Below are 21926 nucleotides of genomic sequence, written 5' to 3'. Positions count from 1 at the left end.
TAGTATGCAGAAGGATTTAAGCTACAGTGGGAATTCACTGTCTCCTCTGTTCAATACAGTTGTTTTTTCATGATGCAGTTGCAGTGCAAGCTCTCTGAGGTACAAAGGAAGGAGAGGGGTTTACTTGTGATGGATAAAGTTTGCTTCACGATTTACTCATTCTTTCTAGAATAGTGCTAAGAACTGCTGCACGTCACCACTTGTCTGAAAAGCTTGTCAGAATTCAGTGTCAAAATATAAATGATGGCTTAGGAATGAGGGGCTTCGTATAAATAAGACGGTGTATAAATATCTATTTATTGTAGTATTTGCACATTTCACGGTCAGCTGAATTCCTTTTACTGTTCATAGCCCATATCCTTGTAATTGTGATAGGAAGGTACCTTGCACAGCATTTGTGTTACTGCTCCTCAGATGACCCAGTTTGGTCATAGCTGTACATTTCTGAGGGAGCGCTGAAGGATAACTGTAACTGTTAGAGCTTTTCAGTGTTTTCATATGTATACAGAGCTAAGGATGTGCATGAGCAATCCCAGGATTGAGCTGCAGCAGTTTTCTTTTTAATGCATCTTCTGTAGCCACTGTTTGGGGGGGAAGGACGCTGCATGGCAGTGGGAGCTGCTCACCTCACTTTTATGCTGACCTCCTTGAGCGGTTGGATATTTGATGGCTGAAGAATAAAGCGCTGGGGACCACAATATCTTAAAAGGGAAAGGCCTCCCGAATTTATAAGATTGAGGTCAACCTTTTGCCTGTGCAGGTGAGGGCTCAGTGAGAGAGAAGGTGTCAGGAGCCATCTGGAAGGGCTGTGAGGCCACGTCAGCCCCGTGTCCCTTGGGCCTGTGGGCTGACCCGCTTTTGTGTGTGCCCTTTAGCCCATTTTGGCAACTCAGCAATTTCAAAAGGCAATAATTAGCAACCATCTATTTAGGCTGATCCAGCTGGTTTTGACTGAGCCAAATTAGGCACCAGTGGCCCAAGCATCCCAGGATCCTGAGTGAATTGGCTGACATAGTCGCCAGGCCACTCTCAATGGTATTTGAAAATTCCTGGTGGTCAGATGAAGCCCCTGGTGACTGGAAAAAAGGCAGTGTCACATCCATATTAAGAAGGGTAGAAGGGATAACCCAGGGAACTACCAACCTGTCAGCCTCACCTCTTTGCTGGGGGAGAACATGGAACATATCCTCCTGGAAGCTAAGCTAAAGCACATGGAGGAGAAGGAGGTGATATAGGATAGCCAGCATAGCTTCAACAAAGGCAGGTCCTGCCTGACCGACCATGTCTCTTTTTATGATAATGTAACTGTGTCAGTGAACAAGGGAAGAGCTGCTGATGTCATCTGTGTGGATTTCTCTAAGGCTTTTGACATGGTCCCCCATAACATCTTTCTCTCCAAACTGGAAAGATATTGTTTTGTGTGGGCTGTTTGATGAATGAGGAACTGCTTGCAAGATCATACCCAGAGGATGGTGGTCAATGTCTGGATGGAGATCAGAGTCAAGTGGTGTCCCTCACGGTTCATTACTGGAACAGGTGCTCTTTAACATCTTCATTAATGACATCGACAATGGGATTGAGTGCACTCTCAGCAAGTTTGCTGATGACACCAAGCCGTGGGGTGCAGTTGACAAGCCTGAGGGACGGGATGCCATCCAGGGCGATTTAGACAGGCTGAGCAGTGGGCCCGCGTGAATCTCATGAGGTTCAACAAATCCAAGTCAAAGTCTTGCATCTGGGTCAAGAGAGCCCCCCACCCCCCCCGCCAGTACAAGCTGGGCGATCAAAGGACTGGGCGTACCCCTGCCAAAAAAGACCTGAGGGTGGATGGGAAGCTGGACTTAGAATCACAGAATCATAGAATCATATGATTCTATATGAACCAGCAATGTGCCCTCACAGCTCAGAAAGCCCACTGTATCCTGGGCTGCATCAAAAGAAGTGTGGCCAGGAGAGCATAGGTGATCCTGTCCCTCTACTCTGCTACTGGTGAGACCTCACCAGTGGAGTCCTCAGTTTGAGCTTTATTTACAGCAAAGGTTTTTTCAATAAGGGTGGTGAGGCACTGGCGCAGGCTACACTGGTTGGTGATGAATGCCCCATCTCTGGAAACACGGTGAGGCTGGATGGGGCTCTGAGCACCTGATGGAGCTGTGGGTGTCCCTGTTCGTTGCAGGAGGATTGGATCAGATAGCTTTTAAAGGACCCTTCCAACTCAAATGATTCTATGATTCTATGATGAAGCAGGCCTGTGGACTGGTGAAACCAGAGCAGGATGCTGCAAGAGGCATCTCCCTTATAGTTTGAATGGGGTTTCATTGATTAATATGTATATGTTAGCATGAATATTAAGCTATATAAGCCAGTATTAACTGAAAATAAATCATCTTTCCATGTAGGATTCCCTTTCAATAGGTAACCTAACTTAATTTGAGCAGCATGGCGTGCAACTTACACAATGCATTGGAGGAGACGATGCTGTCTGCTCCCTACACTTGAAATTATATCGTCCTCTCTTGAAAGGAATTGCACATATTGTACGCAGATTCTAAAACAGCAATTAGATCTGTTTTCCTTCTTAACACTTCTACTTAGATTTTTTTTGTTCTGTAGGAAAACGTGGCTGCATTTTAATACTGATCTTTCTGTAACAAATGCATTGCTGAGGAGGTGTTTTTTATAACACGAAGGGCTTCTGGGACTCAGTTCAGTGATTCATTAATATATAATAGTATGTGCAAACAAGGACTTATGGTGTGTAGTAATGCTTCTTTTATACTAGTGTCATGTTTAGTGGTAAATGGCTGCCTTCCCAGTTATTTGTACCATATTTGTACTTTATTAACCATGCATGCTTATACCCAAGTAGAGTTTGCAGTGCGGGTAGCTTCCAGGGTTAGAATAAAAGGGTGCCACTTACTTTCTGAACCTTTGCTGTATCAGAATTCGTATCCAAAGCTGTGAGAGACAAGCATGATTTTACAGGGACTTTGACTTGCAGGGAAGTTCTTGTAGCTGAACATCCAATCGGGCTTTTGGTTGTTGTTTTTTTCTTTTCAAATATTTTGGCTTTGAGATGAGATGTTGAACTGTCTTTCATTTTAACTTTGAGAAAGGCTGTAAAGAACAGCGTGCACATATTCACAGTGGGCACAGTCTGTTGGTGTGCAAATGGTGCAAAGTTGGCTACATCTGTCAGGTTCCCTAGCCCTTTTGGTGTCAGCATGAGATGAGAGCAGGTATCCCACAGCATACCCGCATGGAGCAGGAATGCTGGACGCAGGCAAGCAGATCATCACAGCACTGATGGAAGCCAAGCCTCGATTACCCTACGTAGCAGAGCTGGCAGACCGGTCCTGCAGGCTTCTTAGGGAGCCCAGTTTGCACAAGACAGAAAGTACGCAAGTGGTAACAAGGCAATCACATGCCGGCCTGACTTCAGCCATCAGCAGAGCATTGCTATGGTTATTAGCTAAGTATTTCCATAATGTGTGTCTGTGCAAGTTATAATTAGAACCAAGCCTGCCCCTTGCTAATTACAAGCTTGCTTAGAAGTATAGTTTATATAAAGCTTTTAAAACATTGTATGAGGAAGATATACATCCACAGGCATAATGGGAATGATGCCTTATTCTCAAACTGAAGCGTATAAGCTTTGGTGTCTGTTTTTCCCTCCCTTCACACTTTTATGTTGCATCCTCATCCAAAGGTTTTGCCAGAAATGCTGTCCAAGTTTCACCAACATCAAACCAGTGATTTTTGAGATTTCTTCCAAGATTCTTCTTTCAGATTTCTTCAGTCTCACTTACTAAGAGAGTAAGCCAGATGTAAACCAGCTAAGATGTTTGTGTTTGGAGAAGATGAATAGCAATACTTAGATCTCTTGTGAAAAGAAATAAGGAGTCTTGAAAGTTTGTGTTTAACACTCAGGGCAGGATCTATTATGAATGCTGATCCATCTATGGAGACCTGCTGTGTGTTTGCTTGAATGGTGCTGCACCTGCATGCCTTCAGCTCAGACTCTTAGGAATAAAGTGAAGCTGACAGTTTAAGTACAGAGTGTGTCTGTTGTGATAGTGCTGTGGCATCGTATCCTTCAGTGTCTGAAGGAGAAAGTGAACCCAATGGAGCCTGCAGGGCTTCTGCTCTCAGCCTTTGACATCTCTGGTACAAGGAGATGCCCACTTCACCTTCACTGCTTTATAGGAAGAAAAGCAGAGTGGGATGCATACCCCTCATGTGTGGGAAAGGGCAGGAAATTCCTGAAAGAACTGCAGCTAATGAATTACCTCTATTTGCTTTTGTCTAGCCATATTTGAATTTTGTATTAGTTTGATTATTCAGGTCAGATCAGATTTAGGTCAGTTGAGATGGATTTTTTCCAAATCCAGTTCCCTTGATTCCTACTGTAAACGCTTACCAGATGACACAATGCGAAGCTGGAACAGACTTGAGCTGTGTGATGACCAAATAAAATCTCAGTGGAAACCACTTCCACGTTCCTAAGATCAGTTTCTCATGTAATAAATTCTGCATCTAAAATTATATCAAATACTTTCCTGACAACAGTTGTTTTTTTTTTTCTAACGGACAAATCCCAGCAGAGCTGTTTATAGGAAGCCTCTCTCTTGTGTTTGCTCTCACATGCCTGTTTTTTAGACCTACACTGAAGAACAAATACGTGTAAAAATTTCTCTGTGTCCTTGCCAGTGCTGCTAGACCCACCTTGTTTTGTCTTGTCTGAAATCTTCCACCACATTTCTTTCATATTCTCCCATTGGTAGGAGTTACATAGGAAATCACCATTAAAGATTTCTCCCCGAAGGGATGATCTGGATTTATTTGCTGATGCCTTTCCTTCGCAGACTCTCATTGCTTTGTCTGCCTGACCCTGGATGGAGACGAGTCATTCAAGTGGGTGCCTTTCTGGTGCCATGTGTGACACTGTGGGCTAAACCTTGCAAAATCTTACAACAGAGAATACCTGAGAGGGTGAGCATCCAGGAGCATACACTGGGGTCCTTGGGCTTGGAAGGTGGAGGCCAGGCCATGTCTTAATCAAATGTACTCGCAGGAAAAACTGCTTTAATTGGGTTTTTTAGTCTTAATTTTAGTGCTGTGTACTTTTCACCTTTGTTAAAATGGAACTGAAAAACATCCAGAACTTCTCACCAGATTGACCTACAGCTTCTTCTCTTGTTACAGCCTTTCTATTAGTTTCCTGATATGTTGAAGGGAAGTCTTGACACCAGACTTCCTGGAGGAACGTATGGGCTCATGTTCTGCAGCATGTCAATCTCCTCTGCATTGGATCAGGCAGATAAGAGCCACGTGTTCAGTTTCGGAAAGTCCTGATGTACCTAAATCATGTGAGAAGGCCATGTGCTTTCCTGTGTCTCTCCTCAGTGACTTCTACAGCCATGTTAAATTGTCGACTGCCATTTGTCTGTTTGATTAGATGTGTTCCGTGCATACCTCAAAATATGTGATGTTTTAAAGCTAGATTTGCTATTTAAATAAGAGGTTTGCCTTAATTGGCTGTTACAAATTACAAGCAAGAGGGAATGATTTATTGCTTATAATTAGAAATGAGTTACGAGAGGGAATGTTGGTAATCACAAAATAAAGCTTGGAATACATTGATTTCCAGATGGCTGGCAGTGAAATTGTTCTGTAATGTAGAATAGACCAGATACAAGAAAAAAAAAATCTGACATCCATCTTTTTTCCTTGATGGATTGCTTGTGCAAATCTGTAGATACCTGATTTTTGAAATATTGATTTTGTTGTATAATCTGATGAGAGCAACTTCATTTGCACAGTAGTGCATGCTATCAGAAGTGGTGGAAGAGGCGAGTTATTATGTTGCCTGGTGTTACTTTTGTCCTCGTGATGTCACCAGGGAAGATCTGCCATCGCCTTTGGGTACAAGGATCTCGACGGGCTCAGAGGCTGCAGGTTACTGAGATGTTTTTCGTTTAATCTTTTTCCTCATTAACTGTTTTCATGAGATTGAGATTGATCAAAACACCTGTCCAAAAGCAAATATTTGTACTCCTCCTTTCTTGAGTCTAGCAAAACACATTTGTGTCAGAAATAAAAGCAGCAGTGCGATGGCTGAGAATTTTTCAATAGTATAAGGCTTCTGTTGAGATGGTAGTGTTTTTGTTTGACTTTTTGAATGTTGTTCCAGTTACTATAGATCCAGGCATGATTTTAAAATGATTTATGTTTGCCTTATCTGCTAATTGTTGAATTTCTGCCATAATAGATAAATTCTGCACTTTTAGCATATGTAAGGTCGTGCTACAAAGTAGTTGGACATATCTGGATCATCACCACATGAGATGTCTCACACCTGTGTTTTAGAAATGACATAGTCATTAGGCTTGCTTAACTGAGACCATCATGATTACTCATTTACCTTCATTAAAATGCTTCATAGCTTCCTTATTTTAAATAGCTTTTCTCAGCAAGGCACAAATCTGTTTCTCTGCCATTATTTTATCTGAAAAAATGTACATGGTGAAAGGAATAGCGTATTTTCAGCTATTGTTTTCCTGACCTGTGGAGAGATGAGCTCATCAGTATCCTTATTGACAAGGCCAGGAAGAAGGTGTGTCAGCCAGAAATATTAGATCAGTCAGCCCTTCTTGTCCTGGAGCAATTGTAATTTCCCATGGTCTGCAGCAATTTCCTTTAGAATCAGATACGTGCAGAGATTGTTTTGGATCTGCTGCTGTAGTATAATTTCATTTGGTCCCAATAAGGTGGCCTTAGATTTCATTCTTTCCATTTTTGTTGTTGAAAACCTTTTGTTTTAGTGGAAAGAATAGCAAGTTGCCATTTTACAGCATCTGATTGAGGAATGAGTGCTACAGCTACGGAGAATATTGCTCATTCTGAGCTGGGATAGTGAAGACAGCAGATGTTGGCAACCTCTGCCCTTCTCAGAGAGGCATGAAATGAGTGCTTAGTTCACTGTACATTAGCAAACTTCTGGATTTTCAAGAGACAATCAGAAGTGCATTGGTGAGTGATGTAGGTGCTTATTTCTTTGCTGATGGGTATTTCCTGTGCTGAATGATAGAGGCTCTTATTTTTTTTAACCAGTTTACTTCTGCGAGTTCGTACAGCCTAAATACTTCAGCCTGGGTATTTGCTAGAAGAGGCCAACCTCATTAGTGCTGAAGGTTCTCAGTGCTGTGCTGTCTGATGCTGCGCTGATGAAAGCATAACTCCTCTGATCCAGCATTAAAGAGAACTGAGTGGGAATCAAAAGTGGGAACAATTTCTCATTTCACTCTATTTTTGTTGTCACTTTAGCTTTGCGTTTTTCCACTTGAAATGGCTCTATCTGTGCATGAAACATCATAGAAAGAAGGATCCCTGGTAGGCTTCAGATCCTGCCTGCTACTCCATCAGTCTCAACGGTATAGCTCTAAAGCAGCTTGGTGTGCATGAACTGAGGTCACTTCCATATAGAGATACCCTTTGGCTGGCATCTCTTCGTCATTAGCTAAAGTCTCTGTCGCCCTATAGCTAGGAAGAGTGGTTCAGAGAAACTCCCTGATGCCTTCATGTGATGATGAGCTGGGCTGGGCGAAGGGCTGGTCAGCATGGCTGTCTGAAACAACTTAAACTCAAACAACTTAAGCGCACGTGGTTTCAAGGTGTGAGCATGAGTGATGTTTTGTCATTCTATAGAGCTGATGTTTTCTATGGGCTCTTTTAGTTGTGCCACGGTGCACCCTCACACCGTAGTCCATTTTCTCCAGGCATCAGATGGCCATTGGTCAGTGTTGTAACCACCCAAGGCCTTGGCCACGTGCCTTGGCTTCCTTCCTGGGGGGAGGGAATGACTCTTGTGAGCACCCAGCTCACAGCTAGCAGTGAGTCTGCAGCTGTATATGCAAACCCTGAAGTACTCTGGGATTGTTGTCAGATTCCAGTCTGCCTTGCCTTCTGGAAAAGAGCTGTGGTCCCTGTCCGGGGAGGTCACTCCTCTCTTGTGCTGAAATGGCAGAACCATGGGTCATCTCCTGATGCTGTTTTCTTTCCAAAAGATCATTAAAACCTCTCAGAGAGGTAATTCCCAGCTTTCCGGTAAGGACAACATTGACAGTACCTAATTAAAGGGTACTTTTAGCCGGGATAAACATTTATATTAATTTCCTTCTCACACAGATGTCTGGTAAACTGACTTCCTGAGGCAAAACCATCTGGCCTCAGGTGGGAGGAGTATCTCAACCAGCATGAAGAACCTGACCCAACTCCCACTGGACTGTTTCTAAATGGCTTTTTCTGTCACTGAAGTGGCAGACATGAAATACCCGCAGTAGAATTACATAGGTTTTGTACACGTTTGCCTTGGAAGACCTGCATAATGGTACTGCAGGCGGGTGGCTCAAGGCTCCACTTCCAATCGTGTATTCTAGGTTTGTCTGTGTATAACATTAGTATGTGTGGTAAGCAGCAGTAAGATGTTCCCTACTTGGATGGACTAAATTAAAATTCAGTAAGAAACACGGCTTTGGGTGAGTTTCCAAATTACTTTCAGGGTTTTGCTGAGGAAATTGTTATGGAATCATAAACCTTTTCAGTGGGCAAAAGCCTGGTGCGAGTTACGTGCTTCTATTGCCTCATAGTACTCCTCCTATTTTATGTACTGTGCTGTGTAATCTTTTGTTATTAAATAATAAGCAAAATAAAAACAGTTGTTTGTCACAGCCAGCTTGTTTTCCAGAGAATTTGTTCCCTTTGAAAGTTCAGTCTGTGTGATCTTCAGCCCTGTCAGAAGCTATTATACTGCATCTTCTTTTAAATCGTTCAGCTGGAGGACAAACCTCGATGTTATCGCGCACATCTCAGCCGAGAGCGGAGCAGATTCGGTGGGGAGCAGCCTCTGATGGCATGTACTGTGCTGCTGGTTTTGTCGGGAACATGTCAACATTATCTGCTTCCAGCACTACGTGTGTTGGCTGACATGAGCATTGGTAGATCTGTATAATTTCTGAAGCAGTTTGAAATGTGGATATAACACTTAGGGCTGTGTGAAGTCTTGAAGTCTTCTTTTTTTTTCCTTTTTTTTTTTTTTTCCCCTTTTGATGGCTCGTATTGCTGTTCAGAAAGTTTCTGGTTTGTTGCTCTCTCCCACTGTACTGTAATACAGTGTGCTGACTGTATTTGATTGTAGAGTTCGTAACAGAAGTGCTCCAAGCTAGAAATCGTCATTGCTAATGAGCAACTGCTGGAAGGTTTGGGAAGACCAGGAGCACCACTGCTTTCCAGTGGTGTCACAGCATTACATTTGAAATAGAGGCTGTTTCTTTAGTGTATTTGGGATCGCACCTTAATGGTGCAGGATGGGATGTTCACTTTTAGGGGTCTTGGTCTTCGACTTCAAAGGACAGGGTTTTTCTGCATCCCATGAAAGCATATTATAGATTAAAAGTAGAGTGAGATTCCTCACTTCCCTGTTTTTTCAAGCTGCTTGTTTGATCCGTAATGCTCAGACCTGTCTCAACCACAGAAGCAGTCGTGCTTTTCCATGAGGACACACAGCACCCCTCTCCTTCATGCTCTGTAGTGCAGCCAGGCAGCAGAAGGAGCCGTATGGGTAGCCATGGCAGCCAGTAATTGATGGCTCCATATGGCCGGTGTGCTGCAGCTGCTCTGGTTTAAGGAGGTCAGGGCATCGGGGCATTTAAGGAACTAACCAAACCTAGGCAGCCCTATAAAGCCTTCCTGAATGAGTTTGTACAGCAATAGCAGGCTTTTGCATGGGTATGAGACCGAAGGAAGATAAATCAACTTTTATTCTTTTTTAAATGATATTGAAAAGCATCATTTTAGAGGGAAAAGAAGTTTTTCTCTCTTTGGGATGGTTTTTAGCTTTTCTCTGATCTTACTGTAGCTTGCAGTAGCACGGTGCAGAGGGCTCAGCCCAGCCCTGGGCTTTATGGCGCATTAAATGTTGTGCTGAGACAGAAACCACATTACCTAAACTAGATGACAGTGCTGTGTTTCTAGTAATGAAGTGACGAGTACGCTTTGTGAGCAATTGGCATGGAGCAGAAATACAGCTTTAATTTCAGAATGGGTGCAAGAGTCACTCACTGCTGAAAAATGGCATGGAAGGGCTCTTGGATATAGGATTAGTTTGCAAGTAGGCTTTTCGTAAGTGTGAATCTTGTTATTTTCATTAGGGGACCATTTTAATTAAAGTGAAACTGGAATGTTTACTTTCTGCTTCCTATAGCTTGTGATGGTTTTCTTCACTGTGTGAGCACTCGCATAATTTGCTCTAAAAGAAGTGTCAGCAGTTTCTGATTACCTTGCGAGTCTTACTCAACAGCTTGATTTTAATTGGGGGGAGGAAAGATTTCAGGGTGCTCTAGGGAGGTCTGAAGCCTTTTGGTATCATGAAGCAATAGGTGCTATCTTTGGTGCAATGTTAATTACAATAATCACTTCTAGTGGTTTAAAATAAAGGTCCTTCATTGCTTACCCCCGTTGGGCTTTTTCTCAGTTATGTCAGTGAAATACAACCTGGATGATAATTAGCATCCCTCAGCTGCTTAACCTTTTGGCACCGCTGCATTTGTGTTTTTGTAAGTGTTTGAACAGAGTGACTTTTGGAAAGTACAGATTGACAGGTAGCCTCAAATTCTGGGAACACTGTACGATTTAGGCTAGGTAAAGAAAGGAGATGGTCAGGCACTTGGGGTGAAGTTCGCCCGTGCCTTCACATACATTCTCTCTAAGCCCAGAAGTCCACCAGGAATTGTAAGTAATAGATAATTTATGTAGGTCAAGAGTATCTCTTTCTTGAAGATTTTGATCATCATAAGATATGACAAGAGGTGTCTGTCACAGAAGAATGTGTCCTGGATCGTGCAGCAGTGCAGCTCCCGAAGCACTCCTGTACCATCTTTTCATCTGTATCTGCTGCAAGGAGTCACCTTGGACTCCTTCGGTTGCTGAAATGCCTTTCGGGTCTTGCAAAGCATTCCAGAGATGACCTTTTTTGGAGCTCAGCCAGCGTCTTGTATTTTAATGTTGTCTTCTTCATCACAGATAATGATCTGAAGTACGCTTTGCTCGTTCTCTGGGGTTATGTTTCCTCCTGCTGATTATTTGAAATAAATAAATAAGTAGGAAAACAACTGGTATCTGTGTGTTAACAGGAAGGAATGACTAATAGAAAAGGGAGAGGAAAGATACTGCTTATCATAAAAGACTACATCAACGGAAACATAAATTGGTATTCATTAAGTTGTTTGCGTAGACTTAGTTAAAAGACATACTTGAGCTGTTGGAGCCGTGTTTCAGTAGAAAACAAGTCATGCTTTTCATGACTGGAGGTATCTAGACGAGGAGGAAAGACTGGAAAGCAACAATAAGTGATGGATTGAGAACAGCCTTCATGGCACTGAGGAGACAACAGACTGTGAAATGCTTTTCAGAAAAGAATGATACTTAATGTTCAGCTGTAGTGTAATACTGATTCATCTTTTCTCCTCGGATATGCAGGTCTTCTTTGGTGCAATTAAAAAAAAAAAAAAAAAAGCTTATGTTCAGTTTCTGTCACTTCTTATTCCAGGTATGCAGGGTCCCTTTGTTTTTGATGATGATTTCTGTAATTGGAGTTTAACGTTCAATCTGATAATCGTGGAATCCTGTGTATAGAGTCTTACTTGTATCTTGCATATGTCATCAAATAAAGGGAAGTAGTTGCAGAGCAGTGCTGGGTAATTCAGAAGGTGGCTCAGTTTTGCCGTGTCTGCATTGTTCCAAAAAATGCATTGTTTTTCCCCAAAGTGTGACCTGCCCCTCTGAGCCCACCTGTGTTCCTCCCTGGCAGGCAGCCTGCAGGTGCAGCTTTTGCTGTGCTTGGAAGTGCTGCTGCTGCACACTGGGATGGCAGCAGAGGGATGAGGCATTGCTGTGAGGGCTGCCTGCTTCTTCTCTTCCTCACCGCTTCCTTGAGTCTTTTTGTTTCTATAATATGTGATCAGAACATCTCTTTCATGGACCTTCAGGATGAGCTGAAATGAGGTGTTGCTGTTGTGCTTGTTGACTGGCGTTTTTCTCCATGATCCTGAATTGGGGCAGATGCTTAGAAGGGAATGTGTGTACTAATTACTGTATGGTATGTGACTGTCTGCTGCTAGCTTTGCTTTGTGTCTCAAAAAAAGTTAGTGCACAGCGGAACACTAGCCAAGTGTTTTCATTTCTTGCATACTATGCATCAAGCTCTTTTGTATATTGTGTAACTTTTCTGACGTTCACCATTTCTTTCCTTTTTTGCAGATTAAGACCCCTGATTTCTACACAGCTGGCTAAGAAGGCTGCCACTGAGGAGGTATGTAAAGCCCAGCTCTTTGTAGAGTCATTAGGGTTGGAAAAGACCACTAAGATCACGCAGTCCAACCTCAGCCCACCCCCACCATGCCCCGTGCCCACATCCCTCAGTGCCACATCTCCACGGTTCTTGAGCACCTCCAGTAATGGTGACCCCACCACTCCCTGGGCAGCTGTGCCACTGCACCACCACTCTATCTGAGAAGCGATTTTTCCTAATATCCAACCTGAACCTCCTCTGAACCTCTTCAGTTTGTCTGGAAATTCCCACAAGCTTTTCTCAGCCTGACTCAGGCTGTATAATAAATATGGGCAAAAGAAATGAGACTCATGTGTCAGTGGTCAGAGCAGGAGCTGGTTACTACAAGCAGTGCAACACCGAAGTTGTGTCTTCTAACCAAGGTTTGCCTTTACTCACCCATCAGTAACTTTAGCCTCATAACCCCTAGTTCAATAGGAAAAAAGAAAAGATTCCCTGCAAGCATCTAAAAGGGTATATATTGAACGAGTAGTAGGAGAGGCAGAGCTTGTGCCTGTTTCATCACTTGGACCATGCCCACAGAGATGGGGGTCGATAATAAGTGCTGCTTCTGTGGAACTGGTGGTGACACAAGGGAAGGGTTGAGGTTCTGGGGCCTGCCTAAAGAGATCGGTGAAGAAGCATGAAGTGACAGCTTACCCAGTATAACTTGGCTTACTCTTTTTTTGTTGTTTCGTTTGCTTTGGAAATAATTACATTTCCATTGAAAAGTCAGAGCTAGTAAGTGGTCACCATCAGAAACCCTCCCAGGGTGGCTTTGTGCATGTGAATGTTCTGCTGAAAGGGTCATGGCTGTTATCACTCACAGCAGTAACAGCTTTCCTTTGCTTTTATATTTACACTGTACAAAGTAAACATGCATTTTGCTGGTGATAAAAGAACTGTGTGTCTGACAATTCTGTTCCTAATATACCAAAGGAATTTGTCATGCCTTTCTTTTTTCCCCATGTATGGGTGATACTGATGCCCTTTTGAAAGGGTGCTGGCCAACTCTGATAGCCTGATGCTTTCACAATGCCTGTGCGTATGTAAAGTTGCATGCCAAACTGAAGTCCAAGTTGTCTAGAAGTGAGTCCAGGAAGTTCTATTTAAAGATGTTGTTTGACTGCTTTATTTTTAAAATGACTAAAACCCACTGATTTTCAGAAACAGTTTGATATCCTGCCTAGGGAAATACATTTTCACTTCTTATGTTATGCTCATTAGAAAACCCTGCACATTTTTAGAAATATAGCAATCTGGAAGTGGACATGATAATTAGAAGAAGGTCACATTTTAATTAGCATGGTGCAATTTTAAAAAATAATGACTCAATTGTAGCTCTTTTATATTCACTCGCTTTTTCAGAGCAGATGGATACTTTCAGCATAAAAATTGATAGACGTTATGATTCATGTCAAACGGTTGGGTCTATTTCTGCCTATACCTGAAATGTAGATGGACTCAACTTCATCAGTCTAGAGGCAAAAATAATGGTAAGAAATACAAAATAAACTGGAGGGAAGTTCCTTTAAGTTGTATTATTAATTTGAGCATTAGAAATAATGAAAACTTGTCTTTGAGTGATCCAAATACCTAAACATTTTCTGCTAAAATTAATGGGTGCCTTGTGGCCTATTAATGAGCTACTGAAGCAAACCCATAGATGGCTGTGAGTGTCTCAGGCAGATTCTTGGTTGACTGGCATAGTATGTGACAATTTTAGGAGCAGCTTTGATGTTTGAATAATTAGACCATCAGCTTTCTGACATGGGGACTTTCTGTTATGGCATACCTCTAAAGTGCTTGGAGTTAGAAAGATTCTGGCAGTTTCTGTATCACAAGTAAATACATTACCAAATAAATAATTACAGTGCTGCGACAGACCTTATTGCCAACAGAACTGAAGAAGACGCAGCAGTACATGGTTGTGTGATGTGATTTAAAGCCTGGAGCACTGCAGGGCTTTTCTTGTGGTAGGGGTGAGGGAAGCTGTATGGGGCAGGGCACATCGCTGCAGGAGATGGATTTGGTGCCTACCCCGTTCCTGAAGTGGAGACAGCGTTACCTGCACCTCCACATTCACTGCTGTCTGCTTGCTGTGTGCTGCTGTTGCTCTCTCTCCCAGTGTCCTGCCTAACCTTGGAGCATCTGACTAGGTGCAGATGCTGGAACGGGTCTAGCAGTGACCAATTCCCAAATTAGAGCTTGCAGGTCGTTATTCTGATGTATTTCATAGGAAATGGTACAGATGCTGTTGTGTATTATCAACTTAGTGCTCTACCATAGCATTAAGTGCTGTCCAAAGAGTGCCATTTGTTCCACAGCTCATTGTGCCTCCAAATAAATCCAACTAGAGCTGTCAAAGCTAATAGTCTTTCTTTTTTTTTCTATCTTGAAAGGTACATTTTTACCAGTATTGAAGTGCCAATAACATTGTTACTGTGTAATAGGCTTGATGTGAGTCAAGCACAATAAGGAAAAGGTTGTGAGCTTTCCCGCAGGGCTCTGTTGAGGAGCCCTTAGGCCTAAATTTGTCCATACCTTCTCCTTGGGGGAGAGTTCTTTTCCAAGAGAGTGGTGAGGTGCTGGAACAGGCTGCCCAGAGAGGTTGTGGATGCTCCGTCCCTGGAGGTGTTCAAGGCCAGGTTGGTCTTGGCAGCCTGGGCAGCCTGGTCTGGTATTAAATGTGGAGGTTGGTGACCCGGCAGGGGGATTGGAGCTTCATGATCCTTGAGTTTCCTTCCAACCCAAGCTATTCTATGATTCTAAACTTGCCTGTTCTCTGGAATGGCTACACCTCCAGCACTTGATGTGAGCTTCCAGCTCTCTTCTTGCTAAGCATTACATAGGAATATTGAATAAAAAGGACTGTCCTACTGCCCTGTCTTCCGTTTTGCAGGTGACCTTTCCAAATGCACAAGCAGAAGCCTCTAACTTAGAAAAGCCAGCTACAGTGCTAGTGGAGAGTGGCCCAGTAGCTTATAACCTTGATGAAGAGGTGGAAGAGGAAGAAGCAGAAGAAGAAGATGATCACTGCATGAGTGCATTGCAGTTAATGGGAGGAAACGGTAAGTTGGGATGCTGTTTGCATTACAGCCTTTTATTTCTCTGGTGCTGTCAGGTTTCTTGGTGCAGAGTTCAGGACAGACAGGTTCCTGTACTTGTCTCAGCCCTTTGGCAGCTCATCCCAAGCTGAGCTTGTTCTTGTGAGAGTTTGGAGTCACCTTTGTCAAAAATGGGACTCCTTTCTTAGGGACTCCTCCAGAGAAAAGTCTGTGTCTCGATCTTTAGGCTAGGAAGGTTTCTCAAGAGGAAACTGAAGTTGGGCCTTCTTTGGAATGATATTTATTAATGTGAATCTGAGGAATTAAGTAACCCCTCTATTAGAAGAGTTTGGGGCTTGTTGCTTCACAATGGTGCACAAGCCCTTTAGACTTGACTGTCCAGCTCAAGGCAATCATCACAGCCTATTTCTGGGATAAGTGTTAGGAGGAAGGAGTTCTCCAAATTCAGAAATGACATCGATAGTGTGTGGTGTGCTGTATGGCATGCAGATGTGTGCTGATTTCTTTGGGCTACCCAGCAAAGCCTCTCACTTAATTGGACTTCTCTGCTGACAGGAAAGGGCAGTATCCTTTCTGTTGTGTTCTTCCTAGCAGGACACATCCATGTTTATCTTTTATTAAAAACTTCCCCTCAGAACTTAAGCCTTGAAAATATACAAAAATATTTTTGAAATGAGGGCAGCTAATTATGGGTTTTGAAAAAGCAAGATGAGAATAAGTCTTCTCCTGAAATGTTATTTACTGCAGAAGTCTTTCCAGAACTATTAATTTACCTTTCATGGACAATATATATATATATATATATATATATATATATATATATATATATATAGTTTTCATAAAAGCATGTGTTGCTTTTAAATTGATTTCTCACTTCAAAATAATTGCTGAACCTTAGGAAAAAACAGTTTGTTGCCTGCATTTATTATTAGAATAACGTTCCCAAGAAAAGATACCCATGTGGGGGAGGGTGGGTCCATGTTTATTAATAAATCCCCAACAAAAATAGAATAAAGGTCACGGAGCTATTTTTTATTTGTAAATGTTACTATTTTAAAACCATTCTGAGAACATTCCACTGCTCCCTGTCTGGTTTGGACAACAGCTGAAAAATCAGAGTTAAAAAAAATAAAATAAAAAAGGAAAGGAAAGGACTATTCCCAGAATTCAAATGCAGGTGTGCAGAGCTGTTTAGCAGAACAAATAACTCCTTTCTAACTGCTTTCTTTATGGATTTTAGACCTGTCTGCCTGGAATAACTGCAGGAATTACAGATGCTGAACATCATCCATTCTAGACGAATTATTATAGATTACACTTTATTTCTGCTTCAGAGCATTTGCTTGACTTTGGATCAAATGCTGCAGTATATTAAATTTGGAATATAAAGGTTAACATCACAGAATGCTCATATGTAATCGTTATCTTTAGGTTTGAGTTTGCAACAGAAAATGTCTTTCTCACTTTATTCAGGAAGGACACAGAAGAGAAGTTAGTGTGTTAGAAACACACAAACACGCCTTCTAATGCACAGAACACACTTTACAACCAGCATCACTTTAGGAAACAGAACTAGATTGGAAAAATTGACAAAATTTTAAGTTGTGCCTCTAGGAGTAAGTAGGTGTGGGAGTTCTGAGTCAGATATATGGGACACATTGCATGACTCCTCTGTCGTGGATAGAAACCCGTTCCTGGAGGCTTTCAAGGTAAGGCTGAATCAGGCCCTGGGCTGTGGTGTCCCTGTTCATTGCAGGGGAGTTGGACTAGGGGGCCTTTAAAGGTCCCTTCTAACCCTAAGGGACCCTATTCTATTCTATGTAATGAGGTCCCAGTGACAAGCGAGGAGAAATATTTATACACATATATTTATAAATAATTTTATTATATGGGGGAAGAATGGAAGAACTTTTTCATCGACCCAAAGAAAATATGTGATTTCTTAAAATGCTTTTTTATGGCAGAACTTATCATCTAGTTGGACAGCAAGAACACAACCAGATACTTGCAAGTACTTATGTTGAATGTTCCACCTACCTGGAATATTTGCATTTTTATTTATCTTTGTTTTCATATGTTTCAGATTATGGCTGTGATATGGACGATGACGATGGCTATTAGTTCTATTTACTTCTAAAGACGTGGACTATTTCTTGTTCCCAGAAAAACTGCAATCTTCAAACTGTATGAATGGTGAAAGAAGCAGTCTATGGTCAGCAAATGTTATCAAGCAATCCTTACTTCTGTAAAGTGAATTTCAGCTTTGCATTGGCTCTGGTCAGTTTACATTGACCCATAACCCAGCAATAATGTTTGGGTTTGTACTTGAATTATTTTTATTTTGGTGGTTGTGGTTCGAGAATGAAATTATTGGGAGTCATGTTTTCAGACAACAAAAGAAAGAAACAAAATAGACAATGTAAAAAGAGTTATATGACTCTGCTTAGTGCACATTATTGAAAGGGAGCATACAGAAGGACAGATAGTGGGATGGATAAAAATGAGAAGCTCACCACCTGATTGAGTACACCAGGATTAATTGTCTTAAATCCTACAGCCAACAGAGAACATTTCCAACATTTACTGACAAATTGACCTTGTCATTCTATGCAATCTTCCACGCTCAAGCCTATCATAAATTGACAACAAGTTATGTATTGTACCTGTTTCTCTGAAATGGAGTAAATACTTACTGATATTAATCAATTCATAGATGTCTAGAAGTTGTCTCAGTAGAAGGTAATGTTGGCAATGAGGAAGTGACTTACGCTGTAAGTCAGATATTTATGTGTAAGGAAGGAGAAACCCTGGGTGAGGCAAGAATTGGAGAGAGAAAACTGGAGACACTGCTGGTGTCACGTACCTTTGGAGTCACTGGGGACGGCCAGGAGGTGTTGTGGCTGGTGTTGCTGCAGGGGAGTGACTCCAGTCATCTCTACAGAGCTGCTCGCATCCAACTGAGTTGGAGTGTAGGTCTGCTCCCAGAGCTGCCTGGCTTTAAAACCGGTTGAAAGCAAGAGAAAGCTGAGCTTTTTAATAAATAAGCTAGCATCTGCTTTGGCTGAATTTAATTTTATGTAATATATTTAACTTTCTGTGGGTAAATTAAAGGTCACCATGCAGCAGCCTGAATTTCATGGCTCAAATCCTACCCTTAAACAGTCTCTGCTATATGAATAATGCTGGAGCTTTGGCTGTATGTGCCCCAAAATGTCAACAGGCAGGTCCTTGTCACCCAGATCAGCAATCTACACAGTGTGGTGGGACAGTGGATTAGGAACAGATCTGCAATGCTGGATCCCACCCTGCTGCCTCTGTGCTGCCTTTCCCTGACACTGGGTCTCCAAGCTCCCAGCCCAATGTGAGATGCACTACGGTCTTGATGGCTGCAGCTGCAGGAGCTAGGGTGCTTTCATCTCTCTCCCTTGTCTGTGACAATCATGAATGCTGTAGTATTGTAGATTTCTCTTATATCAGGGAAAGGTGGATGTTTATCTTGACCAGTATGGTTTCTGTTAAGCTGGCCTTCCTGGCTAGCTCATCCTTCCTATCCTTTCTGGGATTTTAAAGCACCATTTTAAAGCACCACTCATTAAGGCATCAGCAATTCTGCTGCCACAGAGGGTGGATAGTGTCAGGAGAAGAAGCTGCCTTGGGAAGGGACAGACCCCATAGAGAGGAAGGGAGTGATGGTTCTCGTACCTGCGGTCATTGCCAACAAGGGAAAGGACCGTATGGCCTTCCGTACTTCTTCTGTCCCTTTCAGTAGCTTGCGTAAAGGGGATCATGTAAATAGAGGCAGAATGAGTGCATTTTTTAGGCACAGAGTTGATTTTGTTTGGCTGGTAAATGTAATGTGTTTAGTAGGCTTTATCTGCTAGATATTTTGAGTCCCAAATAGGAGTATTTCTCAGTGATCTCTCTTAAAAGTAGAGCTTGGTTAAAAAGTAAAATAATAAAGAAAAAGATGTTGTAAGACGAATGGGAATAAAAGCTCTTCTGAATCAGATTTCAGTTTGCAGCACATTGAAGAGATTCCTTATAATTGCTGGGAAGCGGCTGGTGCTTTTTCATTGAACAGCCATAGCTTTTTTTTTGGATACTTTATAAGCACTGCACAAAAAAGTTCATGGAGGAGATAAACCTTTCTACCTCTCTTTTATCTATACCATAATTCAAAATCATGCTATAAGCTGACAATAAAAATAAAAAAGTAGTTTGTTTTATCAAAGTTCATGGTCTGCAAGTCTTTGAGACAGCTGAGTTTGAGCATTGGGGTTTGAATTAATCTCTCAGTAGCACTATTACAAGTAACCGTGCTCTCAGTGTATGCTCAGAGCTGGGTTTTATTCCAGGGTACACATTATTCTCTATGCAGGAAATAAACACGCATAAATAAACATGTGTATGACTCATGTAGGTCGAGAACGTTTCTCAGATGCACAACGTCGGTTCTTAAAGAAACGGCTGAGTTCCGTATTGCCGAGGGTCTTTCCTGCAGTTTTCTGTGTTGATTTTCATGGGTTTGTTAGCCCTACAGAATATTAATCCTGCTGCCAACGTAGGGACATTAAGTGTGAGAGTCCACTCGAATAACTCCTGCTAGCAAATGTTAATTTTGGTAGCACGTTGTGTTTCTGAGAACATTGTCTCCTGCACTGGGAGCAGTGAATGCTTTTCTATATCAGACAGGAAAATACTTGCAGGTTTTGAAAGCTCTCATGAGATTTGATTAGAGAAGGCTATCGCATAGTCTGCTAGAAGGGCAGTTAGAGAGCAAAAAAGGACCTGCAAACCCATAGCATCTCAGTATTGCTGGTGAAGCTAATGGCATGGTTTCTGCACAGGAGTCCTAAAGGCAGAGCCATGGTATTGCTCTGAGCATTGCAGGCTTCTTAAACTAGAGTGGTTATCATAGAGTCATAGAATCATAGAATGGGTTGAAAGGACCACAAGGATCATCCAGTTCCAACCCCCTGCTATGTGCAGGTCGTCAACCACCAGACCAGGCTGCCCAGAGCCACATCCAGCCTGGTCTTGAATGCCTCCAGGGATGGGGCATCCACAACCTCCTTGGGCAACCTGTTCCTGTGTGTCACCACCCTCTGTGTGAAAAACTTCCTCCTAATGTCTAACCTAAACCTCCCCTGTCTCAGTTTAAAACCATTTCCCCTTTTCCTATCACTATCCACCCTTGTAAACAGCTGTTCCCCCTCCTTTTTATATGCTCCCTTCAAGTATTGGGAGGCCACAATGAGGTCTCCCCGGAGCCTTCTCTTTTTCAAGCTAAACAAGCCCAGTTCCCTCAGCCTTTCCTCATAATATATTATATTATGTATATTTTTTAATTTATTGGTGACTTACCGGGATTTTTATAATGTTCATTCCTTTTTGATTTAACTAAGCTCAGGAAATGTAAACAGATTAGAACATGCTAGTTTCTGTTTTTATAGCTAGTCATTAAAATGTAAAAAGATTAACACTGCATTAACTCTGTTTACTACTGTTGATGTATCTGGACTATTTTGTTGTATGTAAGTGAGCCTTTATTCTCTTGGAGTCATTTGGACCTTGCTTTTTTCAGGATTCCGATTATAACAAAGATAGACTATAGGGCTTCAACATCTGTTGTCCCTGGGTCTTCTTTTTTGAACTCACACAAGCTGTAGATGATAGGTTTTCTTGCATAAAGCATGTCTCTTGCTGCAAGTCACTTTGCTTGACAGGCAGAATTCTCCAGCTGTTGCATCGAGCTTGTCTGCCATTCAGCCTTTTAACAGTCTTTTATTGTGGGGATAAAAAATGAAAGAAATAAGGAAAATAATAGGATTCTTCACTGGGGTGAGTGTATTTTCACTGTCTTAATCATGACGTTTCTTTAAGACCGCTGTGTTCAGTTCAGCGACTCAGAAATGGTGCCAGACAGACAGCCTTGTTTTGAGGGTTAAACATATTTGTCTAAAAAGTCCTTGCCATCCTGATGGCTCGTTTGTATTCCTTGGATTGCATTGAAACTCTTGTTGCAAATGTGTGTACACTTAATGTAGAGTTTTGCTTAAGAAATGTTCTGTTTCTTACTTTCATGCTGAATCCTTGCATTTGGTTCACTTAGTGCCAGGGAAGTTAAACCTGTTAGATGTAAGCACATGTATCTTCCTTATACAACCACAATATGAGTCATGTTAAGCTTTTTTTTTTTTTTTTTTTTTTCCCCTATTGTAATATATTTGCTGTAAATAAAAAGTAAAACCCTTGCAGAACCCATCTTTTATGGTGCTCTTCTACTGATTTCTGATTCTTCTGTCTTTGTTCTTGTGAATGTTTTTTTGATTGGTTGACAGTGGAAGAAATACTTTTAACTCAGAGCTTTCTTCTGTCTCTAAAAGTGAAGATAGGTCTCATCAGGTAAGTGTTTCTTACAAGAAATTGTTCTGCTGCTAAATGGAGATACTTTCTGTAAACTGCACTACATT

The 21926-nt window shown here is 41.9% G+C and overlaps 1 protein-coding gene across 2 annotated transcripts in view; it reads left to right on the top strand.

Moving 5' to 3' along the window:
- BRF1 (BRF1 general transcription factor IIIB subunit) overlaps window positions 1-19684 on the top strand; it is a 162905-nt gene extending 143221 nt beyond the window's left edge. The window contains exons 16-18 of one of the 2 annotated variants that reach the window (XM_010712005.3): window positions 12316-12367; window positions 15288-15456; window positions 17537-19684. In XM_010712005.3, coding sequence (XP_010710307.2) covers window positions 12316-12367; window positions 15288-15456; window positions 17537-17574 — 259 coding nt within the window. In that variant the 3' untranslated portion in view covers window positions 17575-19684. Of the gene's footprint in view, window positions 1-8187; window positions 8650-12315; window positions 12368-15287; window positions 15457-17536 lie in introns of those variants that run through there. The other variant, XM_085225776.1, reaches the window with a different exon arrangement.
- The last annotated feature ends 2242 nt before the right edge of the window (window positions 19685-21926 follow it).

The sequence above is a fragment of the Meleagris gallopavo genome, chromosome 5 (genome assembly GCF_905368555.1).
Source record: "Meleagris gallopavo chromosome 5, MGAL_WU_HG_1.1, whole genome shotgun sequence".
NCBI classification, from domain to species: domain Eukaryota; kingdom Metazoa; phylum Chordata; class Aves; order Galliformes; family Phasianidae; genus Meleagris; species Meleagris gallopavo.
The sequence above is the reverse complement of the archived record's forward strand: the minus strand, read 5'-3'. Positions and strand labels throughout refer to the sequence as shown.